Here is a 27,849-nt window from a genome sequence, read left to right on the forward strand (position 1 = left end):
TGCACTGATGCTAGTGTCTTAATACATTCCCCTTCATCTGCACCAGAAACAATGATTCCTGAGCAGGACAGAGACTAAAATGCCAAAGTTTGTTTTGGCAAGTCGACCTAACATGCTTATGAGTGCAGTCTGCAGGGACCGTGTTTCTCTCCTTGGATACAATGGTTTCATGTGGCTGGGTAAGACTGACCTGATGTCAATTTGAGGTCTAAACCTCAGACTGTTACAGCCAAAGGTGGCAGTGGAGATCCTTCTTATCTCATCTCTGAACAGCCTGCCAAGGGCAGAAGAATCCAGTAACCCAAACTGGAAACTAGCCAAGCTATAGCGCCCTATACGACCCCTCGCCATGCTTTGCCCAGCTCTCCCTTTCCTTTCTCTTCCTCCCTCCTATGCATCACCCTCATCCTGCCAATTGGCTTCTTTTTTCTCTGATTCGGAGGGGACCTCAGGACTTTATGGACCCTCTGGTGACAGGTCCCCCATGCTTCACTTGGGAACTTTTGGTGCTTGAGCCTGGGTGAGGGTGGTTGCTCCTAAAGAAGGAGAAGCACTGTCCACTTTGTAAAAAAGCTAAGCCAGAATGGTGTTGGAAAAAGGCTCAAAACATTTCACAGAGTCACATTTGTGTTGCAAATATACAGACAAAAAAAAAATCATTTTTCGAAAAGCCAGACCTACACTGCTCTGCTTCTCTAAATAATCTATATACAAAATTCTCTAAGAGCAGACATAAATATGGCAAGGAGACAGAAGAACAAAAAAGGACAATCGAAGTAAATTGAAAAAGACATGAGGTTATTTTGTAACAATTACATGGTTTTATTTTTACTAGTTATACTCATCCAACTACAGGACGTATGTATTTTAAAATAAATTAAAATATCCAGTACAAATGTTTTCTTCTTTTCAGGATAATAAAGTTTATAAAGGCCCAGAGTCATTCTTCCAATACTGAATAGGTGTGGACAGGCTGGTTCTCTTCCTTTGGGTTAATGCTGGAGTGTTTGTGACCCCTAGAGGGAACACAAAGGCAGGTAACTGAGTGTCCTTTAAGTGACTTTCCATCTAGGCGTCCACGAAGCCATCGATTCCTACGTTGTGATCCTGTGTTCTTTCATTTGTTGCGGAATCCTAGCCATTACTTGGCTTTAAGAGAAGAAAGAGGTCAAAGGAATAAATACTGTATCAAAAGAATGCAATCCAGGAGGAGCAGAAAGAGGTATCGTAAGTTTCTACAAATTATACATGTACATTAAAATATTGCCTTCAAGGCAAACCAAAACCTCTCATGAACAACGGAATGTGGATAAAAAGAAACTTGGCTTCCCAACCTTAAGAGGATATATCAACATAAGTTTCTGCAAGGTCAAAAGGTTAACCATTTTGAAAGAAAGTGAGATGAAATTGAGATGATACATCAAGATTTTTCATGTGTTGAGAAGATGATATGGTAGAACATAAAAACCTCACACTTCACACCCCTACACCCTTACACGTCACAAATAACCGGAACTCAAAGAAAAACTGCAGAGACAAAATACTCTCAGGAAGTGCAATCTAATGGAATATAACATTTTTAAATGATACAAATATTCAAAGGAAACACTCACCCCCTAAGGGATCAAAGGTGATCTGTCAACAGACAGCCGACAAACAATACACCAATCACAAATCATCTCTGGGAAACCACCAAGAAGCTCTGAGTTCTGAAGACCTCAGCATACACACAGGCCAACACACCCTTGAACAGCAAGCAATAGGCCTAACTCTGCATTCCCTCAGGGCCTGTCAGCTAGCTTCTGCCCAAATCTCTGCTGGGATGGAGAACTCTCCATCTCTTCCAGCTTGAAGTGTGATGACTTTGCTAATTCCTTTGTTTGGGATTCTGCTACATGGAGTTTAGATCCTTTTCTTGTGACTGCCTTTCAAAGACTTGAAAACAGACATAATTCCTGCAAATATCCTTTTTACCGGGCTCATCCGGCCCTTGTCCTCCTCCAGATCAGGTGGCCAGGCCTGAAGAAACTTGGTCATTGTCACTGAACATTCCAACTTACCAATGAGCTTCACCTTAGCCCTGGCATGTGCGCTATTGCCCTCCTAGGCCTGGCCACATTATTTTCTTACTGCAGCAAAGACCGCTCTAACTCTCTTGGATGCCATATTACACTACTGACTCAACTGGAGCTGGAGAGCCCTAAAAGCCCAGATTCTTTCAACTACATCACTCTCTCATCATACCTTCCCCTAGAGGTTAGTAGTGAAGCTGATTTTTGATCTTTGATTATTTCATTCTCAGTCAATTATTTCATACTCCACAGATTGAAATATGCAAAAATATGGCAGCACTTTTTGCTAAGGCAAAGAACTGAAGGCCGACAGCATGTCCAGCAATGAGAAGATGGCTGAAAAATTGTGGTATGTGAACGTAAATGAATAGTATGGAATTATAAAAGTCATTAAGAAAAATTTAGGGAAACAAATGAGCAGATGGAGTAAAGCACACTCATATTCAATGGCAAAAATGATGTAAAGGAAAAGTATTCTGAGGTCTTCACTTCTCCAGAAGACGATTAGTGAACCAGGCCAACATCCTGTTGGTAGAGAGTACAAGAGCAGAAGCAAACTATCTTTAGAGATGACACATGTTTGCATCCCAACCCCCAATTTTATTTGTCTCTTAGAAGGGTGGCAGATTTCATTTCTTGGGGAGGAAAAGAGGGAAGGAGATGATTACTTGAGATGGATGGGTACCCATAATAGCCTGATGGAAGAAAGAGTTTAAAAATCACATTTTAAAATATCCAGCAAGAACAGAACCAAGTTCAGAAAGGGGACATAGACAAATAATTCTATGGGGTTCATATAAATTAAGTATCTACTTTGAAATGACCAAAACTATATGTAAGAGATTCTCGGTTTCCTGTGCAATCCTCTTCTTCACTATTTCTAAATTAATGTGACCGACATAGTTATATTTATTGAAGCTTGTGTAATACACAATCAAAGAGACACCAGTTTCTTCCTACGAGAATCGACCTAATACTTGTTGCCTTTTAGATCTTTTGTAATCCTGACTACTAAAATGGTTAGCTCTTTTTGAAAAGCATTCAGTCTTAGCCTTCACTGACGTCACTTAGAAAAACTTTAGATCCAGGTCACATCCAGATCCTTATGGTGCTCTGCCAGGAACCAATTTTCATGCTGATACTGAAAGGTGAAGGACCGACTACGGTTTGGGACTGATCCTTCCTCTCATTCTACATCCACCAGATCCTTTTACTTGCTAGCCCACATCACTCTTATTTTGGAAAAGACTGCACGGGAAACTCGGTCATATCATTTGCAAAAATCTTGTTAAATGATAACCGCAGCATTTGCCATACTGAGCAATCTAAACACATGGAGAACATGGGAGATGAAATGAGCTGGGGGGGGGTGACATTGGGAACGCTAGCACCAGGCCTACGACCTGTTTTTCTATCACTTTGCTACCCAAACCTTTCATAACCTAATGTTTAACTTTTCAGTAACAGAAATCAAGCTCCTTATTCTCCATGTGCAGATTTTTTTCTCTTCCCTTTTTTGAAGATGAGGACATTCGCCCTCCTTTGATCCTCTTCCATGCCACACCATTTTCCCCAAATGGCTGATTCTGGCTTCTCCAATGGCATCTGCCTCATTTCTCTCAGTATCCACTGTGCTTGGTGCCCTGGAACTCATCTCAGTTAGGTGCCTTTTTTTAACTCAGGTATCACCTTCTTAAACAGCGATTTTACTACAAAGAGAATTCTCCTTGGTAAAAAAAAAAACAACAACAACAAAACTGGAATAATAGGGACTGCCTCTTGGCTCTCAATAAGATCGTCCAAACTGAGCCACAGTACTCACCCTTGTTCATATTTCTCTTTCCTCACCATCGAATTAAAAACTTTTTAGAAGTTCTAAAACCTGAAAGTCTTTTCCTGTGTTCACCTTCCCTCATAATGAAAAATATGCCAATTAAAAGAATTCAAAAACAATCCAACAATTCGGAAAAGAAGAGAAGTGACCAAGTGATTTTGGGTTGTAAGATTGAGTCTTACCCATGGGGGGGGGGGGGCGCTTGATGATGGTGACATACTTGATGAGGATTTGAACACAGGTCTTTTGGCTCCAGATACCACAATCGTCTTTCCACTGTGCAACCACAAAGTCTCTCTCCCTCTCTCCCTCCCTCCCTCCCTCCCTCTCTCCCTCCCTCCCTCCCTTACTCTCTCTCTCTCTCTCACTTTCACACACACACACACACACACACACACACACATGCACACAGTACTAACAGGCTCTTAGGGGTTCCCCAGTTTCTCTTACTGTGAAGTATCACATAAGGTTAACCAGGAGCACCAGGAGTAGTGCCAGGCCGAAAAAGCTGATGGTCCAGTAGGGCATGTCTGGGGAGAAACAGAGATGATGCTAAGGGGCCATCATAGGGATGTGAGGACAGCACAGTGTGTGGAGCGTTCCCAACAGGATTAGCCCCCACATGTAACAGGCACACAAGATGTGGAAGCCCAGCTCCAATATCACTTTCTCTTCAAGTCCAAGAGCCACGAAAAGTCAATCCACTAGGTTCTCACAGAGTTGTCTGTCACACTCAGATCTATTGCATTGCTAATGCAAGTCTGTCTTATCCACAGCCAACTCTCCAACTCTCCTAAGTCTCAAGTGAATTTAAAATCTGTTCTGTTAAAGGAAGCTTTTCCTCCAAGTGCTGCGTTCACACAGGAAATCACAGGTCCAGTCTCGAATCTTATCTCCTCCATTATGCCCTTGAGAGGAAATGTGGAGAAGAGGGTAGATAGCTGAATTCGGAGACAGGAAGATATAACTACAAGTCCAGTGGCTTCGGGCACATGTTGTCTCCTTGACCCTGGGCAAATCACTTTGCCTCTCAATGTCACTCTCGAAGATATTAAGATAAAAGTATGTATGGGTGTGCACTGGAAACATGAGTTCCCTAAAAGGAGTTCTCCGTGTCTATGAAATGCCATGCATGAACCTCTGCAGAAGAGAGGAAGGGAGTGGAAGGGATGGGAGTGAAAGGAAGAGCAGAGTGTGGAGGGAGGAGGAGGGGCTAGAGGAAAGAATGAACGAAGAATGCATGGCATAGTTTGTATATTTCTATCCATCTGTCTGTGGCTTTCTCTACGCGGTGGTGGGGAAGAAGGGAGACAATTGGGAACTTACCATCCAACAAAATATTCATTAATTTTTTTTTTTTTAAAAAGGAACAAGCATTCACTTAAGTACATGTTACATAATAATTACTTCAGAAATAATATCTCATTTGAGATGCTAATAAATGTTTTCTAAGTGAAAGAGGTTTGAAGATCCACAGAGGAAAAGATGGGAGGAGCAGCCTGAAGGGGTAAATGGCAACAAGGTTTGTGTGTCTTGTGGCTCTTTGGAGGACTCCCTTTGTCCTCAGGGAGGCCCTCATGACTGGGGCTCTCAGAAGGCATTTGCAAAGGTCATAAGTTTCTGCCCTGAAAAGAGACCCCTGTCAGCTCCTTGCTTGGGTTTGGGGGAGTGTAGGGATGGTCTGGCATTGGAATTGTTTTTTCTCACCTCTGACACTAACTTTCAGTGACTTTGGGCAAATTCAAGTCTGTTCCCTGGATCTGACTTTGCTCAATCTCAAATTTATAGGGTTGGAAGCTCTGAGGCCCTTCCCAGATCAAACCTTCTCCATTCTGTATGTTAATACTGCTCTCCAATGTCCGACATCCTGGCTTCTAAGGGCCCTCCCAGCACCGACATCTTGGCTTCTGTGTGCTGCACCCAAAACTCTGACAATCTCAATTCTAAAGGCTTTCCAAGTCCTGACATTGTAGGTCCTAAGAACCTTCCTGTTGTTAACCTGTTATGCGTTCTGTTGTAGGGAACTTCCTTGCTCTGCAGTGTTTCAGAATCATCAGTCTTAATTTCACCCCCAATTGCTGGATTCCAAGCCTCCTAAGCTTTCCTTCTGCCTCAAGGCCCCTTCCCATCTCCTCTTCCCACTGCAGTTTCCCCACCCTGACTCGATTCTATTTTCCCTACTTGTCATGTGGAGGTTATCCAGCTTGAATAGGCCCCTGGGGCAGTGGCCTGTGGTCTTCCTGGTCCCGTCCAGAAAACCTTGTCCAATGGAGTTCGAACCCAGGTTGGAGGAGAAGCTGCAGTTCCAGTTGACCCTCACGAAGGGCATCTGATGAAGAGCACATTCAGTCAAGGGCCTGGCACAGATGGGGACCCAATTGCTCATCGCACTGTGGCCTTCTCCTTCCAAGGCCACAGCCCTGGGGTGAATTGAGGAGGTCTTCTTCCCTGTAGCCCAGGGAGGTAGCATGAGAGGACTCCACAAAACCTCAGTAGATTGGACCATGCTTTCTTCCTTGTAACCTGGAAAACAAAGGATGGACAGTCAAGCAAGAGAGTTACTTAGAGACTCAGCTGAAGTAAGGCCTTAGTTTATCACCCCTGAGGAACCAAGGGATTTGCATCCTGGAGAAAGAGAGAATCCTCCCTTGCACTGCCTAACTCACGCTTTTGTCTGAGACCCAGCCAGGAAGGGTGAGAGACAAAACAGGGTTGTATCTTTATGTGATTTCCTGTGGGAGCAAATGTCGACTTGTACCGGACCCCCCATTTTCTTCTCTGGCCTCAGCAATCATTCATTGCTCCTAATTCTGCCTTATGGGATTCAGCAGAATGAAAACCTCTTGCTCATGATAGGCTCCTGAAAAATCAAAGAATGTGATCATGATGTCTCCTGGCTAAACATGAACAGTTCTTTCTAGCTGTCGCCATCATCATCAGTAGTATATCTCTGCAAGATGATTTAAGGTTTTCACAGTACTTTAGAAATGTGGTCCCATTTCTCCTCACTGTCGAATTTTGAGATTGGTATTACTATGATTATCCCCATTTTTCAGACGAGCAAATGGAGCATGAAAGCTGTTCCCTTAAGTGACGTCCCTATGTCACACAGCCAGTGAGCTTGTCAGGCAAGACTGGAACTCGGTTTTCCCTGGCTCTAGGATCAGGACACTAGCTACTGCACTGCCTCTCTGCCTTTACCCCATACTTTCATGATGCCTCGCCATCCTGGGGCTCCTCAAAATGAACTAGCTTCAACTTGTAAAGGCAGAGGAAGATAGAACTGTCACCTCCCTCCTTTCAAGCTACTACACTTCTGTTGTTGTAGATTCAACTACGATTCCTTGTAGTCAGCTAAATGCAGACAGAATTGTGACAAGAAATCATATGGCAAACTGGTTTGAAATGGCTATTCAGAATTCAGAAGTTCTGAAATCAGAACCCATCCCTTAAAACTGAATGAATGCTCTGATCCTGTCAAATCACTTAACGTCTCAGGCTCAGGAAAGTCCTTAAAATGATAGGTTTTGGACAGCTAGCACTTTGCCTCCCGGGAGGGAATTTCCACCCTCAAGGAAGACCAAGAGACATATTAGCACACCAGTGTGTTTCTGTTGGGGTTTTTGGCATGCATGCCCTGTCACTTTGATGGCTCTTATTAAGCTTACTCTCAAGATAATCTCCAAGGTCACTTTCCAATGACTTGTTATAGAGTTCTGTCTCCCCAAAACTATATACTTCTGTTTCATTAATATAGAAGTGGATTGGATTTCAAAAGCACTAAAGAGCCGTTTGAATCAGAATCACATATTGAGACCTGGCCAAGACCACATCTGGGCCAACATTATAATTTACAGAAGACACAGCTGAGGCTCATCTAGGGTAATTTGTTAGTCAGCTGTCAAACTGAGAGGAATTAGAAAGTTAGGAGTAGAACCCAGGCCCTCTTCCTTCAAATCCACTTTCTTCCACTTCAGTACATGTCAATTCTTATTAAATTTCACTTGATTGGTACAGAGCCATCATTGTCGTAGGTGGAAACCTTTTGTCCTCCTGATTCCATCCTACTCTTAGATACTTATCCTTCCTTACTTCACCTCATCCATCCTTCTCCTTGCTGACCTCTAGTCTCCAACCAAAGAATTACTTCAAAGTTTGCATTTTCAAAGACCAAAAAATGGACAGAACAACAATTATCTCCAGCTACCACAGATAACACCAGAGATGGCACCAAGTAGTGGGCAGTCTAGCAACTCAGTTATACGTAGGTTCTATCTTTTGGACCTGGATGAAAAAATGGGACATTGGAATAAAGGATTCTGGGCAGGGGTGGAATAAGGGATAAAAGAATAAGGCTTAAAATGAAGAGAAAATAATACTGAGGTTATATCAGAAGACTGGTCGGGAGAGTGGCCAAGATGATGGCTCAGTTAGGTAGCTCACCATCAAGGTAATGACTGTCCTTGGCCAGGGTGAAGAGGCACAGAATGGTAATGCCATGTGTTTCCCTGCTCATCTCCCAGTACACTTCACTGTCCATGACAGGCTTGACAGGGACAACGCGATGGGTACACAGGAAATCCACTCTGGTTGCAAATCCATTCATCATAGCTCTAGATAAAAACAACAATGGGAGGTGATATGAACATCTGTGAAATTGGTGCTGAGAAATGTGTTGGGATTCTGGGTAGAGAGGGGCTTAAATATATGCCAGAAGTGACCTGAGAAAGGCTGACAGTGGCCTTGGAATGGTCCGTGAGCTAGCATTACCTGTCTGGGTAGCAGTGGTGAGAAGCCGTAGGACCGCAACTGGAGAAGACATTCTTGACATTAGACTGTTTCTTACAAATCAGTACTTATGAATGAACGCACTTTTATTTCCTGCACTTTCTGGGATTAGAGGCACTGGGATAAAGTTGTTTGGGAATTTGAACATAGAGAAAATGAGACTAAAGGTAAGTGTATAATCGAGTTGACTATCTTTTACATATAGCAGTCCATTAGAGGTTTATCCTCAAGGGTGTGCGGAAAGTGTTACAATTCTTACCTCAAAGAAGTCACCTTGCATTCAGGGAAATAGGGCCCAATGGTAGTTTCCCTAAACAAGAGGCCAATCTGGCAAAGCAAGGAAAGAGTCAAGTAAACTTGGGGTAAGAGAAGATGGATCCCAGTCAAGGAATGGGGAAATCAGCTGTGTAGTTGGCGGATGGGGTCGGATATGGGGAAGACTAACCATGTGTTGCATGACATTCTCAGCAGAGTTGAATGTGTCAGAACTGGGCTGCCCCATATCTTCTGAGCAGATGAAGTTCGTAACGGTAAAGTTTGCAACAAGAGATTCCATGCTGGACGTGCCACTAACTGAAATATGAGTCAGAGAGGAACATCTGTGTGTGAGCATTATCCACTCTACTAGCATGCCCAAGGTCACCCAGTTCCTATTCTATTCCTTTCTGCAAGGGAAACCCATTAACCTGGCTGCACTGATATCTCTGGGTAGGTACGATTTCTCACTCTCCCAGTTCCGCTTTATTCAGCTTTTCTTCAAGTCCTAATCTAATGACAAAAGCCGTAAAGACAGTCCACCAAAGGATCCCGAGATGCTAGCACTTTGGTAAGTGGTAAGGCTGGTGCTAAGGAATGGTAATGGACTGGAAGATGTTCCTGGAGCAAAAGTGGTTGACAAAGGAGCTCAAACTAAATCAAGGTGAAAGAAAACCGTTGATAGAACCACAACTGAGAAACTAGAGAACCAAGAGAAGTTCGTTGGATGGGGAAAGGGTTCTGCTTGATTTGGTCAAGATTGATCAGGAAAGCACTTATTCATCATTTGCCATATACAATGCATTGTAATAAGTGCTAGACATACCAACAGAAGCAAAAGAAGGCCCTGCTTTCAAAGAGCTCCCAAGCTATGTCCAGATGACTATGTGGGGACCCACAATCTCGAAGAGAATGAAGTTCAACATGAAGCTGAATTATCACAAGAGGTACCAGGTTCTGGGCAAATGCTAACTCTGGTCAGACAAGGTGGGGGGCTGTTCGAGGGGCCTTTCTTTTTCCTCATCTTTGGCATGAGATGCAACAATTTGTGCCACGTGCCTGCAGGGATCTCTCTGGCAAATTACCAGATATTTAAATCTTCTCTGGAATTGCTTACAAGGGACTTCAGAAGTCATGCCAAATCCCCACTCCTGTCTTGCCCAGCCTCTGCATCATAGAGTTAGTAGGGTTTGTTTGGAAACTCTACGTTCCCTTCCTTTTCTCCTTCTTTCCAGAACTTTGAAAAGCCTACTGAGCCCTTTCCAGAACGCTAAAGTCCTAACAATTCTACCTGTGTAGGCTTCAGGTCCTGTTGATCCCACGGAATATGGGAAGGTTGCTATAGTGGCTACCCCAGAAGCTGCAAAAGAAGAGTCTTATTAAAATGAGGACATAAAGTGGGAGAAAGTTAAGTTGGCTAACACCTTAAGGGCAGGGACTGAGTATTTTTATGTCATTCTTTGCATTCCGAGGACATAGTACATTCCTTGGCATATAGTAGGAGATGAAGGAATGATTCCACACTGGGCACCATCTCTGGGTTCTCTATGCAGGAAATGACAAAGTAAATACATGACTGTCATCAAACTCATTTGACTGGTGTTTAAGTAACCACAGAACGGCTTTCAGGGGCTAAGGTTATTTTCACTGCTGGTAATGTCTCTGGCAGAAATAGAATGAAGCTCTCAAGGAAGATTCTCAACACGTAATTCCTGCTCCAGGAACATTTTTCCATCTGAGCTTCATATGGAACATTATGTCCATAACCCGGATTGTCCTGTGAGGGCAACCTTTTCACCATGGAATCTTGGAGAGAGGACATGAGAATCCCAGAGTCTGATTCAATGTCTCTTATCCGAAAGATCCAGTAGGAGGGAGATATCCTACTTTTCCACATAGAATTTCAGCCTTGGAAGCCTCCTAGATGGCATCGAAACAGGACTTCCCAAAGAACCCCGGGAAAAGAAAGGATAATCACCCTCTGCCCAAAGAGTTACAGTGAGAGGAAAGTCATTCCATATTGAGGTAGCTGATTCTAATACTAGGAGTCCTTTCTAACAAGGCTCAAGTGAGTTACAGAGGCACAGATTTGAGAGAAAGTCATGCCAATTTCACTGTTCTGGTTCTGAGCACCAACTCCCCTTGTGAAGACATTTCTGAAATCACAATTGCCTGCGACTCAACGGATATCTGTGAAACAAGGCATTTAGTTTTCATGAATTGAAATGGATGGTGTTCATGACAAACTGGGAAACAAAGGACAGAAAATGAATGTAAATATCAAAGGAGTTGGGAATAGAAGGCAAAGAACACTTGAGAGGCTACATTGAGAAAAGAAGACCTGGTGGCTCAGCTTGCTGTCTTTTCGTATGTGGAGGATGTGATCGCTGAACAAAGGGACAAGAGAATTCTCCTGGGAACCTGTCAGCTCTCTACCGTGACAAACATAACAAAGGATCTTGACTTGCTCTCCTCTGCTCTAAAGAGACACAGACAACAACACACTTTCCCATGGGTTGCCTTGGATTGTCACCAGGCTCTTCTCCATAGTCTTCTGACTTCTAGGAGAAAATCAACACATCAGGATGAAGGACGAACAGAAATGTGACACCTCAGGCATGGCCTGGTCCAACCCTTAACTGACCAGGAATACCCTCCACCACATCCCCAAGAAGTGGTGATCGACCATTTATTTGACATTCCTCCGGGAAGGCAAACCTTCTCCTTCCTGAAGTAGACCATCCCACCACATGATACGAAATTTTTCTTCACTTCTAGTGGATATTTGCTTCTTTGTAACGTGACACTGTATTGCTCGTTCTACCTTCTGGGTCAAAGCAGAACAAGTCCAGGCCCATTTCCCTGTGACAGCCCTTTAACCCCCTTAAGACAATTGAATACTGTGTCTCTTTCATATACCCTAAGGTTTTCCTTAAACTTTGTTATTTGACACACCACACTGTTGATCCATGTCGAGCTTCAGTCCATTAAATGTCCCAATATTTGTTCAGAAAATTCCAGCCTCCGCTTGTCCATCTTGGACTCATAAAAGGGTTTTGAGAGTACAGACGCAAAATTCTACTATGTCTATTAAATTTCACCTTACTACATCTGAGCCCACCATTCTAGCCTATGATTTGGAATTCCAAATCTGTCATCCAATATATCCATTGGTTCTATCTTAAACCCTTGGGGTTAGATGTAAAATCAGTAAACGTGTTTTCTACCTATTCTCTAGCTGTTTTCCTTCCCTAGGTAGCACAGAGACCAAGAAATATCCCTGGGACAATTCACTACACACCTCCTTCCAGGAATAATTACTGACTATTCTTTGGGTCCAGCCATTCTTCCAGTTGTCAACTACTTAGCTGTGATGCCATCTAGTCACCATTTGTCCATACTGTCCATAACATTAGCATGGCAACATTTGACAAACCAATTCCTCTTCTGCTTACTACAAATGTCTTCCACCCTTAAGGGGAGAAAAATACCTTTCACTTGATCCTGTCCTCACCTTCCCCTATTCCTACATGTCTTCTCCCTTTTACAGTCAATCGAGAAAAAAGCTGCTTCTCCCTCTCCTCCTCACTTCTCACCCTCTTGCAATCTGCCTTCTGATCCTACCATTTAACTGAAACTCCCTGAGTTTGACCAATCATCTCTTCATGGCTAAATTCAGTGGCTTTTAAGCAGTCCTTATTCCTTTGGAAATTTCTATGATACAGACACTGCTGATCACACCGTTTCTCCTCCAGACTCTCTCTTTCATAGCGTTATATGATTTAATTCTTCTCTTGAGGGACACGATGACTGGACATTTCCACACAAAGGTTGCAAACTCATCTTAAACACAACCTGTCCAGAGGGTGATTCAGATGTCTTTCTAAACCCACATCTCAGCATCATCTACCTATTGCTGCTGATGGCACCATGGTGACCCGGTTCACAACACTCACCCTCAGCCTTGCTCCCTTGCCTCCAGTTTCCAAAATTAACATCTATTCTATTTCTACAGCACCGCACACATTAACTCACCCAGACACTACCTTCATTCAAGTCCTCATCCCCACTAGCTGGCATGGCCTAGCACAATAGCCTCCACAAACTGGCCTCTCAGATTCTGCCCTCTCGACTTCAGCCCATCTTCCACACACTTGTTAAATTCAAGTTCCCAAAGCCCCGGTCTGGCCATGCCACTCACATCCTTAAGAACCTTCACTGGTCTAAAATTTGCAGACTCCCTTCTTTAAGATTAGCCATGGAATAAAATAGAAGTGTCCCTATTTCATATTTTAAGCCAACAACAAATCCAGTTAAAGCCCAATGATCTCTATCCATTTCATTTACATGTCTCACAGTCATACACTATACATTCTAGCTGTTGTATTTTACCCGTACCTGACATTCCATCTTCTGGCCTTACATAAGTGCTCACACACCCCTGGAAAGCTGTCCATCCTCACTTCCACTGCTAGGAACCCCTCATCCTCTCACTGGTTCACCTGAAACCCTGTCTCCTCGAACTGTTTTCTTGATGTACCCCACTAGAAAGAGAGGTCGTGTATTTGCTGTAAATATATTTCATGTTTTGCTCTTTCTGGATACATGCAAGCTGCTTAAGTTCAAATGCTATTTGAATTTATGAGCTCAGCAAAATGAATGACACTCAATAGACAACCATCCAAAAGATAATTGGTTTGACCTGAATGGAAGTCCACTCCATTTTCACCCTGTTCCTCAGTGAGCCCCTCCCTGCCCAACACCCTCCTCAATTGTAACTGAGAGATTAAACTCGGTATTCAGATGTACTCTGATGCATCCAAAGCATGGTAGGACTAACACTTCTAAAGCTCTGCATGTGAAAATAGTCTCTGTAAATATATGCACGATACTTTTCAACTAACTTGTGCCATTGTCATTGTACTTGTCATTCATTATGGAGTTTGAAGTATGTGAGAACCCCCACAAAATGCTGTCTAGCCATGTCTCCTCCATTCTGAACTCAATCCATTGATTGAAAGAAACCTAATTCCAAAATCCTATATTCGTCTTCACTCAATTTATTTTGTTAAATGTAACAGCCTGTTTGTCGAGTGAGTTGAGTCCTTACTAGATCCTGATTCTTTGCCGTATGGTAGCTACCTACCAAACAACTTTGTGTCATCTATACATTTGCTTCCTTTTATGTATGGCTTCCTTGAAGTTGTTTAGAAATCTGTAGAACCAAACAGCTACTTCCTCAGAGATTGGTGACTGAAACTGACTGAAAAGAAGAAAAGCCAGAACCCACTCTCTGGGGAACTAGGTATGTGTAACATGACTTTGGTGCAATTGTATCGACAAGGGATGAATGAGAAGAAAGTTTGGGCTGCCTGAGGGGCCAAAGCATAATGAAAATGAGAAAAGAGGTAATGTTGGGATTAGAACAAAGAAAAAATGCATGGGTGCGAAACCTTGCTTCAGTTAGGTAGCTCACCATTTAGGTAGAGGATGTCATTCTTCAGAATATACACGCCCAGCCTGGTGGTGCCATAGGTCTGGTAGTTCAGCTCGCAGGAAAACTTCTCTCTGATCAGAAAGGGTGTAGTAGGATCTTGCCAGCAGTGGCATACAACAGCCACTCTAGTCATGGATCTACACGTCATTGGTCTAGGAAAGGAAATTTTGATACAATCTCCTAAGACTGGTGCTGACTGCGGTGACAGAGACTTGTGTATTGGGGCAGTGAAACTGGGACGTCAGAGACGTCTGCATAATAGTTGATAGTGCCCCCGAGAGGACCTACAAACCTACAACTGTTCTGGAGAAAGCACTGTGGAAGACACAAAGATCTCCATTCCTGACACTCCATGGCCAAGACAGAGAGGCATGAAACAACTGAGGAATGGGGAAATGCAGGAAAAGGTCACTTTGTGGAGACTTTATATGTATATTGTCTACCGTGAGCCCTATTTATGTGAGTGTAGCCCCAGGACAGAAACCTAGACCTCCAAGTCTTAGCTTCCCAGGTCTCACCTCAGTGAAGTTAGTGTGCTTCCCGAGGAGAAGGGATTCAGCTGCAAGGAAAGGAAAATGTGAGTGAACAAATGGGCCTTGTAAAGATGACGCCCAAAGAATGGAGTAGACTATTGAGGAGGAGGAGGGGGCTTGACATCATAAATCTGGAGCTCCCAAACACCTTAGAAGCTGTCTTCTGACTTGCCTACATACTAAACTGCTTACACTCTGCTCCTGACTCGTTCTATCATACCTCTCCCCAACACAATCATCGCCACCGAAATATAAGCTTTCACCTTATCATCCCCGGAACCAGAGCCTTAGGACATTTCTCAAACACTGTGACACAATGCAATCTGGAATATATAATCTGCTGATTTTCCACATTGCCTTAATGTGCTGTCTTCAACCCCTTCCGGGCCCCTTAGAATTCAAGCTCCTTGAAGGCTTGGATGGTCTTCTTCACTTGTATCTGTATTCCCAGTACTTAGCAAACTGTCCAGCACACAGTATGCACTTGATTATGAAAGACTCATTCATTCATTAGTTTATTCTTACTTTGCTATCCTAATTTCACAGATGGGGAAACCTGAGGCTCAGGGAGATTAGATAATTAGCCCAAGGTAAGAAGCACCAGACAACGTATTTGAACCCAGTGTCCTATCTCTCCAGAACCAATGCTTTTGTCCATTAGAGCATCCCAAGGTCAGGGTAGGGACTGAGAAATCTCACCAGCTGCTGCAAGGTCCTTTTGATGGAACACAAATAGGCAGAACCAGGGTGATCCATGTGGTCTTGGTAGGACAAGCTGGTCCTGATGAAGTTGAATGGTAAAGGCTGCAGGCTGTTTACACCAGCTATTGTAGAAGAGGAAAAAATATCCATGTCTGAACTCTGGGCACATCGAACAAATAGATGTACTGACAAATCTATTCTTATCTTGTCATGGAAGGAAAACTGGTAATCCCTGGCCTCAATAACATCCATTTCAAGGTACCCCTACCATTTCCTCAACCTCCCTTGCCTATGCCTCTCATCTGCTAGGAAAATACAGTAAGACACTCCTGAGGAAATGCATACTAAGCTTGCCCTTTGTACCTGAATAATCGTAATTTAAACGAAAACATCTTTGCCATCATGTGTATTGACTTCTTTGTTACTATACATGGCGTTGCTTGGTGGTTTGGGAACGTGGCTTTCTGAAGTCCCAATCAATGTTTTTTTTCTACCTTCTCTATGGAGCATCTGTTACACTTTGCAATTGACAACTATGCCAGTATATTCACAGTTACCCCCAGTACCGTAAACACTGCCTTAGCGATTCATTTGGCACCATGGACAGGATTCCAGGGGATAAAATTTGGAAATTAACCGTGCAAAGTTTCAAGAGCTAACTGAACTTGGAAGATTTGAGGGGTACATAAAGGAAAAGGGGGTTGACACCTCCCACAAACCTGACAAGAGATTCAGAATTTTTCCATCTGCACCAATAAGATAGAGGCCCAAAAGTTTCAAGGATTATTTGGATATTGGGGACATCATGTACCACATCAAGAACAAAATTTGAACCCTTATAGAAGATTACAATAAAAAACACTGAAATGGCGCTTGGTCACTTGAACAAAGTAAAGCTTTTGTGGAAGCATAGACCACGATCCAATTGATCCTTGATTTATGGCATATTCAACCTGTCTGAAATGTGCCCTTTGAATTTTTATCTAAGAAACTCCTTTCATCTGGCATTCAATACACCCCTTTTGAAAAGCAGTAGTTAGCTGCCTCTTGGGCTTTGGTAGAGACTGGACAACTGACTTTGACTCATGGGGTAACATTAATGCTGGCAAATGGATTGAAGACCTGGGTAATGATTACACCAGCTTCTCAAAGAATTGGACAAGTCATTGGAAATGCTATGTTCAAAATACATTTAAATCAACCCTCTATGAATGAATAGCAAACATACCCACTAAGGGAAATGATATACCCTCCGAACCATAGCAAAAGTTGGTATAACCCTTGGCAAAATGGAATGAGGGATTAGAAGGATTAACTGAAGAAAAGGGAAAGGAAGAGTTTACTGATGGTGCAGCAGAATATTAGGGCCTCAGAATACACTGGAAAGCGGTAGCCTCTAAGCCAAGTACTAGGTGGATATTGGAAAGTCCTTGCATAGGTGGAAGGCGTCAATATGCTGAATTTGTGGCAGTGCATCAAGCTGTCAAAACATTCCAAGGAGGACAGAGTGACATATTGACTGATTCATGAATGGTAGCTAATTGCTTAGATACATGGATGCCCATGTGGAAACAAATCACATGTATATATACATATATATAGATATATACATAGATATAGATATAAATATATATAAATATATCTATCTTTATCTATAAATATATATGTATGTTATATATATAAAGATGTAAATGATATACACATGTGTGTGTGTGTGTATATATATATGTATATATATGTATATATATGTATATGTACTTAGTCATTCACTCCACAGCAGGAAATTTATGTCCTGTCTTCTGTGTGGGTATATGTGCACATGCGTTTGGGAGGAGGTCTTTGAGGGTCACCCTCCCCCACACAAGATGTGGAGGATGTGATCGTTGAACAAAGGGACAAGAGAATTCTCCTGGGAACCTGTCAGCTCTCTACCGTGACAAACATAACAAAGGATCTTGACTTGCTCTCCTCTGCTCTAAAGAGACACAGACAACAGCACACTTTCCCATGGGTTGCCTTGGATTGTCACCAGGCTCTTCTCCATAGTCTTCTGACTTCTAGGAGAAAATCAACACATCAGGATGAAGGACGAACAGAAATGCGACACCTCAGGCATGGCCTGGTCCAACCCTTACCTGACCAGGAATACCCTCCACCACATCCCCAAGAAGTGGTGATCGACCATTTATTTGACATTCCTCAGGGAAGGCAAACCTTCTCCTTCCTGAAGTAGACCATCCCACCACATGATACGAAATTTTTCTTCACTTCTAGTGGATATTTGCTTCTTTGTAACGTGACACTGTATTGTTCGTTCTACCTTCTGGGTCAAAGCAGAACAAGTCCAGGCACATTTCCCTGTGACAGCCCTTTAACTCCCTGAAGACACTTGAATACTCTGTCTCTTTCATGTACCCTAAGGTTTTCCTTAACCTTTGTTATTTAACACATCACACTGTTGAACCATGTTGAGCTTCAGTCCATTAAATGTCCCAATATTTGTTCAGAAATTCCCAGCCTCTGCTTGTCCATCTTGGACTCATAAAAGGGTTTTGAGAGTACAGACGCAAAATTCTACTATGTCTATTAAATTTCACCTTACTACATCTGAGCCCACCATTCTAGCCTAAGATTTGGAATTCCAAATCTGTCATCCAGTAGATCTATTGGTTCTATCTCAAACCCTTGGGGTTAGATGTAAAATCAGTAAACGTGTTTTCTACCTATTCTCTAGCTGTTTTCCTTCCCTAGGTAGCACAGAGACCAAGAAATATCCCTGGGACAATTCACTACACACCTCCTTCCAGGAATAATTACTGACTATTCTTTGGGTCCAGCCATTCTTCCAGTTGTCAACTACTTAGCTGTGATGCCATCTAGTCACCATTTGTCCATACTGTCCATAACATTAGCATGGCAACATTTGACAAACCAATTCCTCTTCTGCTTACTACAAATGTCTTCCACCCTTAGGGGGAGAAAAATACCTTTCACTTGATCCTGTCCTCACCTTCCCCTATTCCTACATGTCTTCTCCCTTTTACAGTCAATCGAGAAAAAAGCTGCTTCTCCCTCTCCTCCTCACTTCTCACCCTCTTGCAATCTGCCTTCTGATCCTACCATTTAACTGAAACTCCCTGAGTTTGACCAATCATCTCTTCATCGCTAAATTCAGTGACTTTTACGCAGTCCTTATTCCTTTGGAAATTTCTATGATACAGACACTGCTGATCACACCGTTTCTCCTCCAGACTCTCTCTTTCATAGCGTTATATGATTTAATTCTTCTCTTGAGGGACACGATGACTGGACATTTCCACACAAAGGTTGCAAACTCATCTTAAACACAACCTGTCCAGAGGGTGATTCAGATGTCTTTCTAAACCCACATCTCAGCATCATCTACCTATTGCTGCTGATGGCACCATGGTGACCCGGTTCACAACACTCACCCTCAGCCTTGCTCCCTTGCCTCCAGTTTCCAAAATTAACATCTATTCTATTTCTACAGCACCGCACACATTAACTCACCCAGACACTACCTTCATTCAAGTCCTCATCCCCACTAGCTGGCATGGCCTAGCACAATAGCCTCCACAAACTGGCCTCTCAGATTCTGCCCTCTAAACTTCAACCATCTTCCACACACTTGTTAAATTCAAGTTCCCAAAGCCCCGGTCTGGCCATGCCACTCACATCCTTAAGAACCTTCACTGGTCTAAAATTTGCAGACTGCCTTCTTTAAGATTACCCATGGAATAAAATAGAAGTGTCCCTATTTCATATTTTAAGCCAACAACAAATCCAGTTAAAGCCCAATGATCTCTATCCATTTCATTTACATGTCTCACAGTCATACACTATACATTCTAGCTGTTGTATTTTACCCGTACCTGACATTCCATCTTCTGGCCTTACATAAGTGCTCACACACCCCTGGAAAGCTGTCCATCCTCACTTCCACTGCTAGGAACCCCTCATCCTCTCACTGGTTCACCTGAAACCCTGTCTCCTCGAACCGTTTTCTTGATGTACCCCACTAGAAAGAGAGGTCGTGTATTTGCTGTAAATATATTTCATGTTTTGCTCTTTCTGGATACATGCAAGCTGCTTAAGTTCAAATGCTATTTGAATTTATGAGCTCAGCAAAATGAATGACACTCAATAGACAACCATCCAAAAGATAATTGGTTTGACCTGAATGGAAGTCCACTCCATTTTCACCCTGTTCCTCAGTGAGCCCCTCCCTGCCCAACACCCTCCTCAATTGTAACTGAGAGATTAAACTCGGTATTCAGATGTACTCTGATGCATCCAAAGCATGGTAGGACTAACACTTCTAAAGCTCTGCATGTGAAAAGAGTCTCTGTAAATATATGCACGATACTTTTCAACTAACTTGTGCCATTGTCATTGTACTTGTCATTCATTATGGAGTTTGAAGTATGTGAGAACCCCCACAAAATGCTGTCTAGCCATGTCTCCTCCATTCTGAACTCAATCCATTGATTGAAAGAAACCTAATTCCAAAATCTTATATTCGTCTTCACTCAATTTATTTTGTTAAATGTAACAGCCTGTTTGTCGAGTGAGTTGAGTCCTTACTAGATCCTGTTTCTTTGCCGTATGGTAGCTACCTACCAAACAACTCTGTGTCATCTATACATTTGCTTCCTTTTATGTATGACTTCCTTGAAGTTGTTTAGAAATCTGTAGAACCAAACAGCTACTTCCTCAGAGATTGGTGACTGAAACTGACTGAAAAGAAGAAAAGCCAGAACCCACTCTCTGGGGAACTAGGTATGTGTAACATGACTTTGGTGCAATTGTATCGACAAGGGATGAATGAGAAGAAAGTTTGGGCTGCCTGAGGGGCCAAAGCATAATGAAAATGAGAAAAAAGGTAATGTTGGGATTAGAACAAAGAAAAAAGGCATGGGTGCGAAACCTTGCTTCAGTTAGGTAGCTCACCATTTAGGTAGAGGATGTCATTCTTCAGAATATACACGCCCAGCCTAGTGGTGCCATAGGTCTGGTAGTTCAGCTCGCAGGAAAACTTCTCTCTGATCAGAAAGGGTGTGGTAGGATCTTGCCAGCAGTGGCATACAACAGCCACTCTAGTCATGGATCTACACGTCATTGGTCTAGGAAAGGAAATTTTGAAACAATCTCCTAAGACTGGTGCTGACTGCGGTGACAGAGACTTGTGTATTGGGGCAGTGAAACTGGGACGTCAGAGACGTCAGGATAATAGTTGATAGTGTCCCCGAGAGGACCTACAAACCTACAACTGTTCTGGAGAAAGCACTGTGGAAGACACAAAGATCTCCATTCCTGACACTCCATGGCCAAGACAGAGAGGCATGAAACAACTGAGGAATGGGGCAATGCAGGAAAAGGTCACTTTGTGGAGACTTTATATGTATATTGTCTACCGTGAGCCCTACTTATGTGAGTGTAGCCCCAGGACAGAAACCTAGACCTCCAAGTCTTAGCTTCCCAGGTCTCACCTCAGTGAAGTTAGTGTGCTTCCCGAGGAGAAGGGATTCAGCTGCAAGGAAAGGAAAATGTGAGTGAACAAATGGGCCTTGTAAAGATGACGCCCAAAGAATGGAGTAGACTATTGAGGAGGAGGAGGGGGCTTGACATCATAAATCTGGAGCTCCCAAACACCTTAGAAGCTGTCTTCTGACTGGCCTACATACTAAACTGCTTACACTCTGCTCCTGACTCGTTCTATCATACCTCTCCCCAACACAATCATCGCCACCGAAATATAAGCTTTCACCTTATCATCCCCGGAACCAGAGCCTTAGGACATTTCTCAAACACTGTGACACAATGCAATCTGGAATATATAATCTGCTGATTTTCCACATTGCCTTAATGTGCTGTCTTCAACCCCTTCCGGGCCCCTTAGAATTCAAGCTCCTTGAAGGCTTGGATGGTCTTCTTCACTTGTATCTGTATTCCCAGTACTTAGCAAACTGTCCAGCACACAGTATGCACTTGATTATTAAAGACTCATTCATTCATTCGTTTATTCTTACTTTGCTATCCTAATTTCACAGATGGGGAAACCTGAGGCTCAGGGAGATTAGATAATTAGCCCAAGGTAACACAGGCAAGAAGCACCAGAGAACGTATTTGAACCCAGCGTCCTATCTCTCCAGAACCAATGCTTTTGTCCATTAGAGCATCCCAAGGTCAGGGTAGGGACTGAGAAATCTCACCAGCTGCTGCAAGGTCCTTTTGATGGAACACAAATAGGCAGAAACAGGGTGATCCATGTGGTCTTGGTAGGACAAGCTGGTCCTGATGAAGTTGAATGGTAAAGGCTGCAGGCTGTTTACACCAGCTATTGTAGAACAGGAAAAAATATCCATGTCTGAACTCTGGGCACATCGAACAAATAGATGTACTGACAAATCTATTCTTATCTTGTCATGGAAGGAAAACTGGTAATCCCTGGCCTCAATAACATCCATTTCAAGGTACCCCTACCATTTCCTCAACCTCCCTTGCCTATGCCTCTCATCTGCTAGGAAAATACAGTAAGATACTCCTGAGGAAATGCATACTAAGCTTGCCCTTTGTACCTGAATAATCGTAATTTAAACGAAAACATCTTTGCCATCATGTGTATTGACTTCTTGGTTACTATACATGGTGTTGCTTGGTGGTTTGGGAACGTGGCTTTCTGAAGTCCCAATCAATGTTTTTTTTCTACCTTCTCTATGGAGCATCTGTTACACTTTGCAATTGACAACTATGCCAGTATATTCACAGTTACCCCCAGTACCGTAAACACTGCCTTAGCGATTCATTTGGCACCATGGACGGGATTCCAGGGGATAAAATTTGGGAATTAACCGTGCAAAGTTTCAAGAGCTAACTGAACTTGGAATATTTGAGGGGTACATAAAGGAAAAGGGGGTTGACACCTCCCACAAACCTGACAAGAGATTCAGAATTTTTCCATCTGCACCAATAAGATAGAGGCCCAAAAGTTTCAAGGATTATTTGGATATTGGGGACATCATGTACCACATCAAGAACAAAATTTGAACCCTTATAGAAGATTACAATAAAAAACACTGATTTGGCGCTTGGTCACTTGAACAAAGTAAAGCTTTTGTGGAAGCATAGACCACGATCCAATTGAGCCTTGATTTATGGCATATTCAACCTGTCTGAAATGTGCCCTTTGAATTTTTATCTAAGAAACTCCTGTCATCTGGCATTCAATACACCCCTTTTGAAAAGCAGTAGTTAGCTGCCTGTTGGGCTTTGGTAGAGACTGGACAACTGACTTTGACTCATGGGGTAACATTAATGCTGGCAAATGGATTGAAGACCTGGGTAATGATTACACCAGCTTCTCAAAGAATTGGACAAGTCATTGGAAATGCTATGTTCAAAATACATTTAAATCAATTCTCTATGAATGAATAGCAAACATACCCACTAAGGGAAATGATATACCCTCCGAACCATAGCAAAAGTTGGTATAACCCTTGGCAAAATGGAATGAGGGATTAGAAGGATTAACTGAAGAAAAGGGAAAGGAAGAGTTTACTGATGGTGCAGCAGAATATTAGGGCCTCAGAATACACTGGAAAGCGGTAGCCTCTAAGCCAAGTACTAGGTGGATATTGGAAAGTCCTTGCACAGGTGGAAGGGGTCAATATGCTGAATTTGTGGCAGTGCATCAAGCTGTCAAAACATTCCAAGGAGGACAGAGTGACATATTGACTGATTCATGAATGGTAGCTAATTGCTTAGATACATGGATGCCCATGTGGAAACAAATCACATGTATATATACATATATATAGATATATACATAGATATAGATATAAATATATATAAATATATCTATCTTTATCTATAAATATATATGTATGTTATATATATAAAGATGTAAATGATATACACATGTGTGTGTGTGTATATATATGTATGTATATGTATATATATGTATATGTACTTAGTCATTCACTCCACAGCAGGAAATTTATGTCCTGTCTTCTGTGTGGGTATATGTGCACATGCGTTTGGGAGGAGGTCTTTGAGGGTCACCCTCCCCCACACAAGATGTGGAGGATGTGATCGTTGAACAAAGGGACAAGAGAATTCTCCTGGGAACCTGTCAGCTCTCTACCGTGACAAACATAACAAAGGATCTTGACTTGCTCTCCTCTGCTCTAAAGAGACACAGACAACAGCACACTTTCCCATGGGTTGCCTTGGATTGTCACCAGGCTCTTCTCCATAGTCTTCTGACTTCTAGGAGAAAATCAACACATCAGGATGAAGGACAAACAGAAATGCGACACCTCAGGCATGGCCTGGTCCAACCCTTTCCTGACCAGTAATACCCTCCACCACATCCCCAAGAAGTGGTGATCGACCATTTATTTGACATTCCTCAGGGAAGGCAAACCTTCTCCTTCCTGAAGTAGACCATCCCACCACATGATACGAAATTTTTCTTCACTTCTAGTGGATATTTGCTTCTTTGTAACGTGACACTGTATTGCTCGTTCTACCTTCTGGGTCAAAGCAGAACAAGTCCAGGCACATTTCCCTGTGACAGCCCTTTAACTCCCTGAAGACACTTGAATACTCTGTCTCTTTCATGTACCCTAAGGTTTTCCTTAACCTTTGTTATTTAACACATCACACTGTTGAACCATGTTGAGCTTCAGTCCATTAAATGTCCCAATATTTGTTCAGAAATTCCCAGCCTCTGCTTGTCCATCTTGGACTCATAAAAGGGTTTTGAGAGTACAGACGCAAAATTGTACTATGTCTATTAAATTTCACCTTACTACATCTGAGCCCACCATTCTAGATTAAGATTTGGAATTCCAAATCTGTCATCCAGTAGATCTATTGGTTCTATCTCAAACCCTTGGGGTTAGATGTAAAATCAGTAAACGTGTTTTCTACCTATTCTCTAGCTGTTTTCCTTCCCTAGGTAGCACAGAGACCAAGAAATATCCCTGGGACAATTCACTACACACCTCCTTCCAGGAATAATTACTGACTATTCTTTGGGTCCAGCCATTCTTCCAGTTGTCAACTACTTAGCTGTGATGCCATCTAGTCACCATTTGTCCATACTGTCCATAACATTAGCATGGCAACATTTGACAAACCAATTCCTCTTCTGCTTACTACAAATGTCTTCCACCCTTAAGGGGAGAAAAATACCTTTCACTTGATCCTGTCCTCACCTTCCCCTATTCCTACATGTCTTCTCCCTTTTACAGTCAATCGAGAAAAAAGCTGCTTCTCCCTCTCCTCCTCACTTCTCACCCTCTTGCAATCTGCCTTCTGATCCTACCATTTAACTGAAACTCCCTGAGTTTGACCAATCATCTCTTCATCGCTAAATTCAGTGACTTTTACGCAGTCCTTATTCCTTTGGAAATTTCTATGATACAGACACTGCTGATCACACCGTTTCTCCTCCAGACTCTCTCTTTCATAGCGTTATATGATTTAATTCTTCTCTTGAGGGACACGATGACTGGACATTTCCACACAAAGGTTGCAAACTCATCTTAAACACAACCTGTCCAGAGGGTGATTCAGATGTCTTTCTAAACCCACATCTCAGCATCATCTACCTATTGCTGCTGATGGCACCATGGTGACCCGGTTCACAACACTCACCCTCAACCTTGCTCCCTTGCTTCCAGTTTCCAAAATTGACATCTATTCTATTTCTACAGCACCGCACACATTAACTCACCCAGACACTACCTTCATTCAAGTCCTCATCCCCACTAGCTGGCATGGCCTAGCACAATAGCCTCCACAAACTGGCCTCTCAGATTCTGCCCTCTCGACTTCAGCCCATCTTCCACACACTTGTTAAATTCAAGTTCCCAAAGCCCCGGTCTGGCCATGCCACTCACATCCTTAAGAACCTTCACTGGTCTAAAATTTGCAGACTCCCTTCTTTAAGATTACCCATGGAATAAAATAGAAGTGTCCCTATTTCATATTTTAAGCCAACAACAAATCCAGTTAAAGCCCAATGATCTCTATCCATTTCGTTTACATGTCTCACAGTCATACACTATACATTCTAGCTGTTGTATTTTACCCGTACCTGACATTCCATCTTCTGGCCTTACATAAGTGCTCACACACCCCTGGAAAGCTGTCCATCCTCACTTCCACTGCTAGGAACCCCTCATCCTCTCACTGGTTCACCTGAAACCCTGTCTCCTCGAACCGTTTTCTTGATGTACCCCACTAGAAAGAGAGGTCGTGTATTTGCTGTAAATATATTTCATGTTTTGCTCTTTCTGGATACATGCAAGCTGCTTAAGTTCAAATGCTATTTGAATTTATGAGCTCAGCAAAATGAATGACACTCAATAGACAACCATCCAAAAGATAATTGGTTTGACCTGAATGGAAGTCCACTCCATTTTCACCCTGTTCCTCAGTGAGCCCCTCCCTGCCCAACACCCTCCTCAATTGTAACTGAGAGATTAAACTCGGTATTCAGATGTACTCTGATGCATCCAAAGCATGGTAGGACTAACACTTCTAAAGCTCTGCATGTGAAAAGAGTCTCTGTAAATATATGCACGATACTTTTCAACTAACTTGTGCCATTGTCATTGTACTTGTCCTTCATTATGGAGTTTGAAGTATGTGAGAACCCCCACAAAATGCTGTCTAGCCATGTCTCCTCCATTCTGAACTCAATCCATTGATTGAAAGAAACCTAATTCCAAAATCTTATATTCGTCTTCACTCAATTTATTTTGTTAAATGTAACAGCCTGTTTGTCCAGTGAGTTGAGTCCTTACTAGATCCTGATTCTTTGCCGTATGGTAGCTACCTACCAAACAACTCTGTGTCATCTATACATTTGCTTCCTTTGATGTATGACTTCCTTGAAGTTGTTTAGAAATCTGTAGAACCAAACAGCTACTTCCTCAGAGATTGGTGACTGAAACTGACTGAAAAGAAGAAAAGCCAGAACCCACTCTCTGGGGAACTAGGTATGTGTAACATGACTTTGGTGCAATTGTATCGACAAGGGATGAATGAGAAGAAAGTTTGGGCTGCCTGAGGGGCCAAAGCATAATGAAAATGAGAAAAGAGGTAATGTTGGGATTAGAACAAAGAAAAAAGGCATGGGTGCGAAACCTTGCTTCAGTTAGGTAGCTCACCATTTAGGTAGAGGATGTCATTCTTCAGAATATACACACCCAGCCTGGTGGTGCCATAGGTCTGGTAGTTCAGCTCGCAGGAAAACTTCTCTCTGATCAGAAAGGGTGTGGTAGGATCTTGCCAGCAGTGGCATACAACAGCCACCCTAGTCATGGATCTACACGTCATTGGTCTAGGAAAGGAAATTTTGATACAATCTCCTAAGACTGGTGCTGACTGCGGTGACAGAGACTTGTGTATTGGGGCAGTGAAACTGGGACGTCAGAGACGTCTGCATAATAGTTGATAGTGCCCCCGAGAGGACCTACAAACCTACAACTGTTCTGGAGAAAGCACTGTGGAAGACACAAAGATCTCCATTCCTGACACTCCATGGCCAAGACAGAGAGGCATGAAACAACTGAGGAATGGGGAAATGCAGGAAAAGGTCACTTTGTGGAGACTTTATATGTATATTGTCTACCGTGAGCCCTACTTATGTGAGTGTAGCCCCAGGACAGAAACCTAGACCTCCAAGTCTTAGCTTCCCAGGTCTCACCTCAGTGAAGTTAGTGTGCTTCCCGAGGAGAAGGGATTCAGCTGCAAGGAAAGGAAAATGTGAGTGAACAAATGGGCCTTGTAAAGATGACGCCCAAAGAATGGAGTAGACTATTGAGGAGGAGGAGGGGGCTTGACATCATAAATCTGGAGCTCCCAAACACCTTAGAAGCTGTCTTCTGACTTGCCTACATACTAAACTGCTTACACTCTGCTCCTGACTCGTTCTATCATACCTCTCTCCCCAACACAATCATCGCCACCGAAATATAAGCTTTCACCTTATCATCCCCGGAACCAGAGCCTTAGGACATTTCTCAAACACTGTGACACAATGCAATCTGGAATATATAATCTGCTGATTTTCCACATTGCCTTAATGTGCTGTCTTCAACCCCTTCCGGGCCCCTTAGAATTCAAGCTCCT

General features: G+C 42.8%; 1 protein-coding gene across 3 annotated transcripts; it reads right to left on the minus strand.

The window, feature by feature from the left end:
• Nucleotides 1–798: 798 nt before the first annotated feature.
• Nucleotides 799–11,628, minus strand: LOC140521138 (mucin-16-like). 3 transcript variants are annotated; one of them, XM_072635894.1, is made up of 7 exons: nt 10,241–11,626; nt 9,140–9,267; nt 8,954–9,021; nt 8,350–8,519; nt 6,088–6,429; nt 4,357–4,436; nt 799–1,149 (listed from the first exon to the last, which is right to left on the minus strand). In XM_072635894.1, exons 2-6 carry the CDS (start codon nt 9,248–9,250, stop codon nt 4,366–4,368), a joined length of 762 nt encoding a protein of 253 aa, XP_072491995.1. In that variant the 5' UTR covers nt 9,251–9,267; nt 10,241–11,626; the 3' UTR covers nt 799–1,149; nt 4,357–4,365. The 3 variants fall into 3 exon arrangements, with proteins under 3 accessions (XP_072491995.1, XP_072491980.1, XP_072491987.1); XM_072635879.1 differs by having other exon boundaries at nt 9,140–11,626; XM_072635886.1 differs by lacking the exon at nt 4,357–4,436 and having other exon boundaries at nt 9,140–11,628.
• Nucleotides 11,629–27,849: the final 16,221 nt, after the last annotated feature.

The sequence above is a fragment of the Notamacropus eugenii genome, chromosome 1 (assembly GCF_028372415.1).
Source record: "Notamacropus eugenii isolate mMacEug1 chromosome 1, mMacEug1.pri_v2, whole genome shotgun sequence".
Classification (NCBI taxonomy): Eukaryota; Metazoa; Chordata; class Mammalia; order Diprotodontia; family Macropodidae; genus Notamacropus; species Notamacropus eugenii.